Genomic DNA, 13897 nt, shown 5'->3' with positions numbered 1-13897 from the left:
CCCAGTAACCCCACCCAACACTAAGTGCAATTTTGGACACTAAGGGCAATTTATCATGGCCAATCCAACTGACCTGCACATCTTTGGACTGTGGGAGGAGACCGGAGCACCCGGAGGAAACCCACACACACACTGGGAGGATGTGCAGACTCCGCACAGACAGTGACCCAAGCCGGAATCGAACCTGGGACCCTGGAGCTGTGAAGCAATTGTGTTATCCACAATGCTACCGTGCTGCCCATGAATAAGAAGGGTGCAGTCACACTGTTGGAGGTTTAATACAGACCTCCCAACAGCCACCAGGAGATAGAGGAGCAGATAGGTAGACAGATTTTGGAAAGGAGTAAAAGCAACAGGGTTGTTGTGATGGGAGACTTCAACTTCCCCAATATTGACTGGGACTCACTTAGTGCTAGGGGCTTGGACGGGGCAGAGTTTGTAAGGAGCATCCAGGAGGGCTTCTTAAAACAATATGTAGATAGTCCAACTAGGGAAGGAGCTATACTGTACGTGATATTAGGGAATGAGCCTGGCCAGGTGGTAGAAGTTTCAGTAGGGGAGCATTTCGGGAACAGTGACCACAATGCAGTAAGTTTTAAAGTGCTGGTGGACAAGGATAAGAGTGGTCCTAGGGTGAATGTGCTAAATTGGGGGAAGGCTAATTATAACAATATTAGGCGGGAACTGAAGAACCTAAATTGGGGGCGGATGTTTGAGGGTAAATCAACATCTGACATGTGGGAGGCTTTCAAATGTCAGTTGAAAGGAATTCACGACCGGCATGTTCCTGTGCAGAAGAAGGGTAAACATGGCAAATTTCGGGAACCTTGGCTAACGAAAGATACTGTAGGTCTCGTCAAAAAGAAAAAGGAGGCATTTGTAAGGGCTAGAAGGCTGGGAACAGGCAAAGCCTGTGTGGAATATAAGGAAATTAGGAAGGTACTTAAGCAAGGAGTCAGGAGGGCTAAAAGGGGTCACGAAAAGGGTTAAGGAAAATCCCAAGGCTTTTTACACGTACATAAAAAGCAAGAGTGTAGCCAGGGAAAGGGTTGGCCCACTGAAGGATAGGCAAGGGAATCTATGTGTGGAGCCAGAGGAAATGGGTGAGGTACTAAATGAATACTTTGCATCAGCATTCACCAAAGAGAAGGAATTGACGGATGTTGAGTCTGGAGAAGGGTGCGTAGATAGCCTGGGTCACATTGAAATCCCAAAAGACGAGGTGTTGGGCGTCTTGAAAAACATTTAAGGTGGGTAAGTCCCCAGGGCCTAATGGGATTGTTATGGGCCAGGGTTTAGAGATCCCCAAAGTGTATCATGGAGTTCACCTGAGCCACAACTTTTAATAGATTGTGGTATGGGGAGCACACGGCCCACTCTACAGGTGTGGTACAGCAGAAATGGAAAAGTATTTTTTAAAGTAAAACAATGTTTATTCTATGAACTCCAGTTAACCTTTTTAAAACATACAGTGAACATCTTAGCAATCATTAATTCAAATACAACCCCCAAAAACTACAATACCATGTAATCTTTTTAAGTTTTCCGTTTAACATCCATAAGACTTAAACACAAAACCTTTAACTGAAGCACATCAGGTTAAAGTCACTACTGAGAGCAGTTATTAGTTTTAAATCACCAAAGGATCGAATTACATTCTTTAGATTACAGAGAAAGAGACTAATACCCCTTCTGGCTGTGACTGCAGCTATCCAGCTCTGAAAAAGAAACACCCTGCAGCAAACAGCCTAAAACAAAAGTAAAAAGCTGACAGACAGCCCAGCTCCACCCACACTCTGATATCACTGATAAACACCCATTCCTTAAATGTACATTTCTTAAACACTCATTTCTTAAAGGTACTCTCACATGACAGGATCTACCCCAGAATACTGAAGGAGGCAAGAGAGGAAATTGCTGTGGCCTTAGAAATCTTTGGATCCTCACTGTCGTCGGGTGATGCCCCGGAGGACTGGAGAATAGCCAATGTTGTTCCTTTGTTTAAGAATCTATCTATTAAGAATAATCCAGGGAACTACAGGCCGGTGAGCCTGACATCAGTGGTAGGGAAATTACTGGAGAGAATTCTTCGAGACAGGATCTACTCCCATTTGGAAGCAAGTGGACGTATTAGCGAGAGGCAGTGCGGTTTTGTGAAGGGGAGGTCGTATCTCACTAACTTGATAGAGTTTTTCGAGGAGATCACAGAGATGGTTGATGCAGATAGGGCAGTGGATGCTGTCTATATGGACTTCAGTAAGGCCTTTGACAAGGTCCCTCATGGTAGACTAGTACAAAAGGTGGAGTCACATGGGATCAGCGGTGAGCTGGCCAGATGGATACAGAACTGGCTAGGTCATAGCAGACAGAGAGTAGCAATGGAAGGATGCTTTACTGATTGGAGGGCTGTGACTAATGGTGTTCCGCAAGGATCTGTGCTGGGACCTTTGCTGTTCGTAGTATATATAAATGATTTGGAGGAAAATGTAACTGGTCTGATTAGTAAGTTTGCGGACGACACAAAGGTTGGTGGAATTGCGGATAGCGATGAGGACTGTCAGAGGATACAGCAGGATTTAGATTGTTTGGAGACTTGGGCAGAGAGATGGCAGATGGAGTTTAATCCGGACAAATGTGAGGTGATGCATTTTGGAAAGTCTAATACAGGTAGGGAATATACAGTGAATGGTAGAACCCTCAAGAATATTGACAGTCAGAGAGATCTAGGTGTACAGGTCCACAGGTCACTGAAAGGGGCAACACAGGTGGAGAAGATAGTCAAGAAGGCATACGGCATGCTTTCCTTCATTGGCCGGGGCATTGAGTATAAAAATTGGCAAGTCATGTTGCAGCTGTATAGAACCTAGGATCACACTGGAGTATAGGGCGCAATTCACCCATCGGGAGACTAAGTCCCGACGCCGGAGTGAAAACCGGAGTGTTTCACTGCGGTGTCGGAGGCCGTTCCCAGCCCCCTAATCTCCCGCCCCCGGGGGGCTAGGAGCGGCGCCGCGTCATTTACGCGTGCCGGGCCTTGGTGCCATGTAAATGACGCGAACAGCGCCGCGTAAATGATGTCACCCGCTCATGCGCGGTTGTCGTCCTCCCCGCGGCAGCCCCACAAGAAGATGGCGGATCGATCTTGCGGGGTAGCGGAGGAAAGGAGGTCCTCCTTCAGAGAGGCCGTCCTGCCAATCGGTGGGCACCGATCGCGGGCCAGACCCCTTTTGAGCCCCTTCCCGGTACAGGAAACCCCCTCGCACCCCCCCCCCCCTCGCCGCCCCACCAGCGTTCCCGCGCTGTTCCTGCCGGCAGCGACCAGGTGTGGATGGCGCCAGCGGGAACCTGTCGTGTTGGACAGGCCGCTCGGCCCATCCGGGCCGGAGAATCGCCGCTCGCCCATTACCAACGGCAAGCGGCGATTCTCCCAGCAGCCAGCCGTGATTTGCGCCACGCCACTTTGGTGGGGGTGGGAGAATCACGTGCGGGCATCGGGACGGCGTGGCGGGACTCGCGCGGCGCCTGTGCGATTCTTCCACCCGGGGTGGGTGGGGAGAATTCCGCCCATAGTGTTCAATTCTGGTCGCCACACTGCCAGCAGGATGTGGAGGCTTTAGAGAGGGTGCAGAAGAGATTTACCAGGATGTTGCCTCGTATGGAGGGCATAAGCTATGAGGAGAGGTTGAATAAACTCGGTTTGTTCTCACTGGAACGACGGAGGTTGACGGGCGACCTGATAGAGGTCTACAAAATTATGAGGGGCATAGACAGAGTGGATAGTCAGATACATTTTCCCAGGGTAGAGGGGTCAATTACTAGGGGGCATAGGTTTAAGGTGCGAGGGGCAAGGTTTAGAGTAGATGTACGAGGCAAGTTTTTTTTACGCAGAGGGTAGTGGGTGCCTGGAACTCGCTCCCGGAGAAGGTGGTGGAAGCCGGGACGATAGTGACGTTTAAGGGGCATCCTGCCAAATACATGAATAGGATGGGAATAGAGGGATACGGACCCCGGAAGTGTAGAAGATTTTAGTTTCGACGGGCAGCTTTGTCGGCGCAGGCTTGGAGGGCCGAAGGGCCTGTTCCTGTGCTGTAGTTTTCTTTGTTCTAAATTTCCCTTGGGTTAAATGGGGTTGCTGAGTTACGGGGATAGGGTGGAGGTGTGGGCTTATGTAGGGTGCTCTTTCCAAGAGCCGGTGCAGACTCCCGAATGGCCTCCTTCTGCACTGTAAATTCTATGATATTGTGATATGGATATATAATTTTTCCCTTTGATGTTACCCACCCTGTGGACCGTCTTTTAGCATATAAGTGCCAATTCCCTTACCCGTCCACTTCGATGTCACCTCTTCTGCACCCCATTGTCTTTTGCTCGTCACATAGGTAAACATTTGCTTTTCTCACTGGTATACTAATTCACCTTCAGACAGCTGCGTTTATCAATCCCCTTTATATTATCCCAATTTCATATTTTAATCTTAATTTTCCTCAATTTTTAACATGTGCTAATAACAAACCAAGAAGAATGGGAAATATTCTGGGTGTTGCCATAGTGCTCCGTAAAGCACCCCTTATCCAATGATACTCGGGCAGTATGCTTACTTCTGTGAGGACCCAAGGGTCCATATTTACAGAGTGCAACATCCCTCCACCAGCATATTAAAGGACACGCATCTTCGGTCTCTACACTTCAGAATTATGCCAACAAGAACTTAGTTCCTCCTTTTGCCATGAAGAGCTACAGAACTCTGTTTGTTTGTAAGTGAAGTATATCAACCTTGCTCATGTTTATAAACTGAAATGTATTTTTATCATTCTTGAAGGGAGTGACCGGTCTTTGGTATATAGCTGTTACAACTGGTTTCACTATAGCCCTTCCCCACACACTCCAGTAAGTATGTATTAGCAGTTTGGCACAGATGAATGGGGAAGAGTTGTGGTGGAAGATCATAGAAAGAGAGATAACAAAGAGAAAATGTATATATTCACGAGGCAGTGGAAAAGTACATTTTGAAAATGTCTGCAGCTGAGATGCATATCTTACAAACTCCTGTCACTGCAGGTACCATGGTGTTCCCAGAAATCCTTACAGCCCTCACCATTTTACTGGAGGGAGCTCCAGTGGCTCGGGGGCAGCTGTAGCAGCAGGTATGAGTTTAAATGCTCCAAGAATGTGACATTGACTTACACCAATTTTTAATGCTGTTTTTAAGTCAGCTATTTTAGTGAAGAATGTATAAATAATATAAATTTTTTCTGTCGGTAACATCTGATCATATTGACGGTAGAGCCCACATTGCTAGTCATAGACCCAAGGAGCTGATTAAATCTGCATCTGAAGGGAACTGATTAGATTTAATGATCTGGAATTACTTTCTTTTTGATGGTGAATGTTAATGTTTGCTGTCACTGCTCTTCAGAATCTGATTGCAACTCTGGATTTACCGCAGGCGCATATTTAAGTTGGGCCCGTGAGTCACTGCTCACCCCACCTCCTCCCCTCCCCCTTGAGAACTAGCAATTGGCGAAATCAACTAATCTGGTGGGAACTTCCCCTTTTCTGGTCTCGTGTCACAATTAGAACTGTCCATAAAATGTTAAGCCTTGTTCAGTAAGGTGTCACTCAGCTTTTGACATTGATCTGAGTAATAACAATTGCTGGACAACTAATCTGGCCCTGAGCATATTTGTGGAATGTTTTTAAATGTCTCCTCTGTCAGTAGTTACTAGACTCTTTAAACTAAATTTAAAAAAATAATTGAGAAACAATTATGAAATTTCAGCTTCTTCCTTAACCCCATGTATACGCCCTAATATTTATTTCTCTCTCTCTCTTTTCAAAAAGAATGACAAAATAATTTGGTTTTAGTGTTTTCTATTTCCCTATCGGCTGTCTGTGAGAATTCTTTCATGTGATTGCCTATTTGGACAGCTTTGTGACATCACTGCAACTCCATGCTAGGAAACCCATTAAACTGTGGTACAGTCTAGTTCTCGCCACTAGAGATCGCTGGATTTGTCAATGCAATTTTCTTTGAGGTCAGTGACTAGTGCCCATGCCTCGCTGGTCACTGCACAAATCCAGGCTAAATCGGTTGCCTATAACAAAGTGGATTACTTAAATAACTTTGGCTAGTACCAATCAGAATGAATCATAATAAGGGTGCTCTGTATTTCACAGTTGCGAGAAAATGAAAATGTCTAGAAATCAGCAAAATAAATACTAACATAGTGTGAGCACTCTCATTGCTTGAGTTCAGTTTGGCTTGTAGTAAATCATTTTATGATTACTTGTCTGTCTGCATGGAATCTTTGATAACAGCTAGAACATGTTTTTGTAGATACTGGACGCTCTCCAGTACCGCACCAAGTGGCCACAACTTGCCAATTCGTAGGTTGGGCAGTCCCACACTGACCTGATGTCCTGGGTTCACTTTCAGCTTGTGTTGCTTGATGGAAATTGGGTACAGGGCCCTACATTACATTTTTGCCGTTGCAAGTGATTTTGGCACTTAGAGATTGGCAATGTCCTCCAGACAGTACAAACCTGATTTTTTTTCTGATCTGTGTGTCTTAGCTGCTCACCATATAGATCTACTGAGCCATCAGAAGAACTTAGCAAAATATCCCTCATTAAAAATATATTACCTAGAAGGAAGAGTGTTTTAAAACTGCACATATTTTTTGGAAGGCACAACGTTACCATGGCACAACACCAGTAATAAGTAATTCAATAAGTTGTGGTTTCTTGCTGTGGATTTAACCTGTTGTAATATTTTCTTCAAAGGTCTTTGCCCATTGGCTATTGGGAGTGATGGAGGAGGTTCAGTAAGAATTCCAGCATCATTTTGTGGTGTGGTAGGACTGAAAGGTATTTTTATTTTGATATGATTTCAAAATATAGGGATTGACAAAATGTTCAGGGATTTGTGTTCAGTTGAATATCTGCCAAAAAATTATAGGTCTTTGTGCATTTAGTTGCCAATTTAAAGTAGAAACCCTTTATTGAGGTGATTCAGATTTTTTTAAATGTACATGTCGCCACAGTCCAGGAGGGCCATGGGCTGCTCTCCCCTTTGAGAGCCGCTTTGAGGTGTTTTAACCTGAGGGTCACCACACCCCGGGCAAGGGGCAGGGTTGAAAAGACGGGACCTTCATGAATAACCTCAACCAGCACGGGATTTGAACCCAAGCTGTTGGCATCGCTCTACAACACAAACCAGATTATGTGAGACCACATTGCACAGGGCTGATCTTTACTCAAAAATAGGTGACTTATTGTCATGTCAGAGACCAGAATACCTGGTGCAGGAGCTGACCCACGTTGTACCAGTCCACTTACGGCTTTATTTTTTTATCCCTTCATGAGATGTGAGCGACGCTGGCTGGGCCAGCATTCATAGCCCATACCTGAGGGCATTTAAGAGTCATCCACATTGCTGCGGCTCTAGAGTCACATGTAGGTCAGACCAGGTAAGGACAACAGATTTCTTTCCCTAAATGACATTGGGTTTAAATAGATATGTGACAAAGGGCAGGCAACAAATCCACTCATGGGAAGCAAGTTGTCATTTAAACATTATGATGAGTTTGTGGGCGGGATTCAAATAAATGGGAACAAAGTCCCATAGCGAGTGCATTTAGCCGCGTGTTTCCCAGCACTCAAGTGGGCCAGACCAGGTCAGGATGACAGATTTCCTTCCCTAAAGGACATTAGTGAACCAGATGGGTTTTTATGACAATGATTTCATGGCCATCATTTGACTTTTAATTCCAGATTTTTATTGAATTCAAATTCCGCCATCTGCCCTGGTGGAATTCGAATCCAGGTCCTCAGAGCATAATCCTGAGTCTCTTGATTACTAGTCCAGCGACAATACCACTGTGCCACTGCCTCCCCATAATTACTAGACTGGGTCTGCAGCAGGTGGTGAGGAAACAAGGGAAAAAACTACTTGATCGCAGGTGTATCTGTCCATGACAATATTGGTAGGATTAACCACTGCAAAATTCTTGTGGAGACAAGTCCCGAATTGACATTGTGGATACCCTCAATTGTGCTGTGCGAAATGGGATAGATTTCAAACAAAAATAGCAGCTCAACTGGGAATCCTTGAGGCACTGTGGACCATCATCAGCAATATCCTCCACTTTGATATTACCATCAAGCTCTGGGATCAACCCTGGTTCAATGGAGAGTGCAGGAGGACGTGCCAGGTGCAACACCAGGCATACCTATAAATGAGGGGTCAATCTGATGAAACTACACCATGGGACTACTTGTGTGCCAAACAACATAAGCAGCAAGTAATAGAAAGAACTAACCAATCCCACAACCAATGGATCAGATCTAAGATCTGCAGTCCTGACACATCCAGTTGTGAATGGTGGTGGATAATTAAACAGCTAACAGGAGGAGGCTCCACAAATGTGTCAAGTAGATGATCCATCTTTGCCTCCTCCAGAGGTCCCCAGCATCAGAAATGCCTGTCGTCTGCCAATTCAATTCACTCCACATGGTATCAGGAAACAGCTGAGGGCACTGGATACTGCAAAGGGCACTAACAATATTCCGGCAATAGTACTGAAGACTTGTGTTCCAGAACTAGTTGCGCCTCTAGCTAAGCTGTTCCATAACTGCTTACAACACTGGTATCTACCCAGCAATGTAGAAAACTACTGAGCTATGTCCTGTCCACAAGTTGGACAAATCCAACCTGGCCAATAACTGCCTCATCAGTCTACTCTCGATCACCAGCAAAATGACGGTCATCAACAGTGCTATCAATTGGGACTCACTGAGCAATAATCTGCTCACTGGCACTTCGTTTGGATTCCACCAGGGCCACTCAGCTCCTGACCTCATTCCAGCCTTAGTCCAAACATGGATAAAAGAGCTGAACCCCAGAGGTAAGGTGAGAGTGACTACCCTTGACATCAAGACCACGTTTGACCAAATGTGACATCAAGGAGCCCTAGCAAAACTGGACTCAATGGAATCGTGTGGAGGGATGGGGGCGGTGAGCGGGGGGGTTTAGTGTCACAGGTCCAACTATCTTAAGCTGCTTCATCAATGGCCTTACTTTCATCAGAAGGTCAGGAGTGCAGATGCTCGCTGATGTCACTGATTATTGCACAATGTTCAGCAACATTCAGATACTGAAGAAGACCATGCCCATATACCACCTGAACAACATTCAGACTTGGGCCGATAAGTGACATCTGAACTGGACCAGCAACATGAATACTGAGGCCAGAGATTGGGAATTATGGAGAGAGTAATGCACCTCTTGACTCACCAAAGGCTGTCCACCATCTTCAAGGCACAAGTCAGACGTGTGATGGAATGCTCTCCACTTGCCTAGATGAGTGCAGCTCCAATAACACTCCAGAAGCTCCACATAATCCAGGACAAAGCAGCCCGGTTGATTGACACTCCTTCCACCGCCGACGCACAGTATCTACCATCTATAAGATGCACTGCAGTAACTGACCGAGGCTCCTTTGATAAGAACCTTCCAAACACATGACCTCTACCAGCAGATGAATGGGAACACACATTGCCTGCAAGAACACCTGCAAGCCACACACCATCCTGACTTGGAAATATACCGCTGTTTCTTCACTGTCACCGGGTCAAGATCCTGGGACCCCCCTCCCTAACAGCACTGTGCAGTGGTTCAAGAATGCAGCTCACCACCACCTCGAGGGCACTTTGGGATGGACAATAAATGCTGGCCTTGCCAACGATGCCCACATCATGTAAAAAGATTAAAAATCTAACACTTCTGATCAAATGCATTTTAAAATGTTACATTCCTACTCCAAAATCTATGGCATTATTTAATTCCAAGATTTACTGTTTATGTAGTAAAATTTATATTGCTTTGTGACATCCCATAATACTTGGATTTTGTTTTTTCTCAAGAACATTTGTTGACATGTGCCCTGAATATTTGTCAGTTCATTTATTGCTAAACAGGAAGTCTGTGAACAGTTTTATTTTTGTTTCTCAGTTACTTTTGGTCGCATCAGCACCATTGGAACATATCCTCTTTCCTATTCTACTGTCAGTTTGGGTAAGACAAGACTTTGTACATTAAGTTACTACACAATTCTTGGTCTAATTTTATGTATCTGCAAGGAAAATACATAATGTGTGTAAGAGGCTTAGTGAACGTGCCAAGCCTCCTTTGACCACGCCTGCCAAACCCGTGACCCTCTACCATCGAGAAGGACAAGGGCAGTAAACACGTGGGAACACCACAACCTTCAGGTTTCCGTCTAAGCCTCTAACGATCCTCACTTAGAAACATATTGCCATTCCTTCACTGTCGCTGGATCAAAACCCCCGAAGCACCCTTCTTAACAGCATTGTGGGTGTACCTACATCGCACAGTTCAGCGGTTCAAGAAGGCAGCTGACCAACACCTTCTCGAGGGAAATTAAGGGTGGGCAATACATGTTGGCCTTGCCAATGACGCCCAGGTCCCGTGTGAAATTTTTTTCAAAAATGTAATATGTTTTACAAATACTGATTATGGCTTGTGTTTTATTACTTTTAAGTGCTATTTATATTCTAAATTTTTAAAGAACACCTTTGTGCACCTTCATGCATTTATAATCCAAATACCAATTATAATACAATGGAAAAATGGTAATGCAGTAGTACCTTATCTATGATATATTGTTCTAATGCACTACTTTTGAGGATTTGAAGTAACTGTTCTGTCGAACTACAATATTGAATTAAACTGTTTTTCAGTTTTTATGACTTGTTTCCTGCCCCTAGTTTCCTGCCCCTAATTGTATTATAATTATGCAGAAAAACAATTTCATGTGGCTGCTAACTCCTCTCTTCTTAATCTGAGTGTTATCCCTTTGTCTCCGGAGCTTTAAGAACTGAACTGTTTGACCATAAGCTGTTTTGGACAAAGCTTAAAACACTGAACAATTTGCTTATATTGACAGGTCCAATTTGTACCTCTGTAAAAGATGCAGCTATATCCTATGCAATTCTGGCAGGCCCAGACCCCAATTATCCATATGGTAAGTGTTGAAATTGACTGGAAACATTTATCTGTTTTTAGCTTTTGGATAATTGTGATTCGATGAATGAGACTGTTTTACAACTAGGAGAAAAATGTAGCCAGCAGAGTTGTAATAAAACTTTATAAGTGGGATGTGTAACAGCGTTGATTTTCTCCTTATTGTACAAAACTCCAACCTGTTACAGAGAGTTGATTATTGCACTGTTTGGATTCGAGCCAATGTGAAGGAGGTAATTTGACTAAGCGTTCTTTGACTTTGCTCTGGCACGTCTGCTCCAATTTTGGTGGCTGATGAAAGACCAGGAATATGTTCTGAGGAACCAGCTGGATTGATAAGCAGTTTAAATAACCCTTAATTAACATGATAAGTTTGGAGACCTGGCGCTTTATATTTTAGGAGAGTGTAAACTTTGAGGCAATTTAATTTGGCCTTTTAAAAAAATAATTAAATGAATATACTGTGTCTGGATGGGCTATACACGCTATGCAAACGGGGGAGTACCCAAGGAGTACAGGTCTAATTTGTGGGAGTGAAGAACTAAATAACCTGCTCAGATGTTCTTCTCTTTAAAATATTACAACCTCTGTAATAAGTTGCTAGCATGTGAAATGAGTGCCACAAGCATTCAAAAGGGAGCCTGATGTGTGACCTACATAACTGCATATAGAAGGTGGGTGTGTGTCTCTTGGTTACCATTGTTTCCTGGAACCTGTTTGATTTCCTTCAGCAGGTGAAAAAGAAATTCCCTAAATCTTTTCTCAAATTAGACTCGGGGCAGAATTTTGAGCCCGTGTTAGCCGTAAGTGAGAATGAAGACTTAAGCACAAAGTGATATTACAATGCATTTAAATGAGATTCCCGACCTTCAAGAATAGTGTTTCCCAACTCTCAGTATTTTGGAGATTCATGGAGATTTATAAAATTCTAACAGGACTACACGTGTAGATGCAGGGAAGATGTTTCCAATGATGGGTGGGTCCAGAGTCAGGGATCACCGTCTGAGGATTCAGGGTAAACCATTTCAGACAGAGATAAGGAGACATTTCTTCACACAAAGAGTGGTGAATCTGTGGAATTCATTACCACAGGAAGTAGTTGATGCTAAAACATTGAATATATTCAAGAGGCGGCTAGTTATATCACTTTGGGGAATGGGATCAAAGTTGATGGGGAGAAAGCAGGATTAAGCTAATGAGTTGGATGATCAGCCATGATCGTGATAAATGACGGAGGAGGCTCGAAGGGCCAAAAGGCCACCTCCTAATCCTATCTTCCATGTATCTATGCATACTTGGGTTATCCCTGCCTCTGCCTGTGTGGATAATCCGGTATAAGATGCTCACTAGCAAGTGATTCAGAAGTCTGCCTATCACTTAATCCCATGAGGTAATGAGACAGATGGAGAGGGCGGGGAGGGGAGGGGATCATGCCATGTCAGATAAGATTGAAGTTTGGCATGCATGGGAGCTGAGTGGGAGCGGTCATGAGGTTTACCCGAGCAACTGGCACTAACAATTGAGGCCAAAGCGTCCCATGCAGGGTTGGTCACTTTGCTGGCTGGACATCTGGCCAATCATGGGGAGAGGTTTCTCTCCTCCGCTTGACCACATCAAGACGTTTGCTGAGGGCTCTCTCTTTTAAAAAGTGGTGTAGTCTTTCTGGCAGCCACCCTTACCCCCCCCCCCCCCCCCCCCCCCCTCTGCCTGATTACACTCGGAACAAGTTTTTAAATGGTGATTGCAGAGATTTAAGTTGAGACATGGTGAGCCAATCAAGGCAAGCCACCACGGGTGCGATATGAAACTTGTGAGAAAAGAAATGACCTTTCTAAGAGGCTGAACATATGGCAAATTTTCTCACCGACTGCGCCAGCTGGATTCTCTGCGGATTTCTCGCTGAAACTGACAGTTCTATAAAAATACAGAAAATTCTACCCTAAGGGTTTTTTCTCACTACTAAGTGTGTAGAAGTAGCGCCATTACAGCACAGAATAGGCTCGATGAAGCAGCTGGTGTTTGGTCGTTGTTTGTTTTTATATGTTCGTGATTTAAGTGCAATATTTGAGTTTTCTTTTGCTTTTTCTGGAGGGGAAGTTCAAACCTGCATTTTAATGGGCATCTTGTAAAACGGGTTATAGCTGTTTCTGATGGGGAGAAATGAAGGCATTTAACATGCATGATTAGAGTCAGAGGAGTTCATGAAGGCTCATTTACCCACCACAATAATATGTACTGCTATTGAAATCCAGCGAGGCAATCATCCAGGCAACAAGATGCACTGTCAGCAATGGCACTGATCTGGGAACAGCTTTGCCATCTGTTTTCTTGGCTCCAGGTGCTGCAAGGTGAAGGATGATAGTCAACAAAATAAAGAAATTCATACCCCCATGAAAATTACTGATGAAATCTATGGACGGGATTCTCCGGCCACGCCCATCCGGCGACAGGAAATTCCCGCCCGAGATCAATGGTCCGTGTCCCGCCCGTGGCGATCTTGCGTCCTCCATCTTCCCTTCCCAGCCTCCGTCAACACCCTCTTCGGTGGAGTCACTTTTGTGCCTCAGCCTATTTCACTCTTGATTTAACTGAATGTTTGTTTTAAACTTTATTGCTTTTTATCGAGCACGTGAGTTTAGTTTTTAATGTTACTGCAAATTTACAAGATGTGGAAGTTTAATGTTTTGAAAATCTCTGGCAGTGCAAAAGAATGCACAGAACGGTGGGAATGATCCGTGGGAAAAGCCCGGTAAATGATTTCCCACATGTAAAGTGAGAGTGACATTGTTACATTTCTCAGAATAATTGAACATTTACAACTAGAAACATTATTAAAAAATTGCCTAAATTTAA

At 44.4% G+C, this 13897-nt stretch overlaps 1 protein-coding gene across 1 annotated transcript in view; it reads left to right on the top strand.

Moving 5' to 3' along the window:
- The window catches only part of LOC140427892 (uncharacterized), a 98682-nt gene that overhangs the window by 47223 nt on the left and 37562 nt on the right, over positions 1–13897 (top strand). Inside the window, exons 9-12 of the mRNA XM_072513722.1 lie at positions 5059–5144; positions 6784–6867; positions 10013–10075; positions 10968–11045. Of these exons, the coding sequence (XP_072369823.1) occupies positions 5059–5144; positions 6784–6867; positions 10013–10075; positions 10968–11045 (311 nt within the window). The remainder of the gene's footprint in view (positions 1–5058; positions 5145–6783; positions 6868–10012; positions 10076–10967; positions 11046–13897) is intronic.

This window comes from Scyliorhinus torazame, chromosome 8 (genome assembly GCF_047496885.1).
Source record: "Scyliorhinus torazame isolate Kashiwa2021f chromosome 8, sScyTor2.1, whole genome shotgun sequence".
In the NCBI taxonomy this organism is placed as follows: Eukaryota; Metazoa; Chordata; class Chondrichthyes; order Carcharhiniformes; family Scyliorhinidae; genus Scyliorhinus; species Scyliorhinus torazame.
Note: the sequence above shows the minus strand (reverse complement) of the source record. Positions and strands in the feature narration are given on the sequence as shown.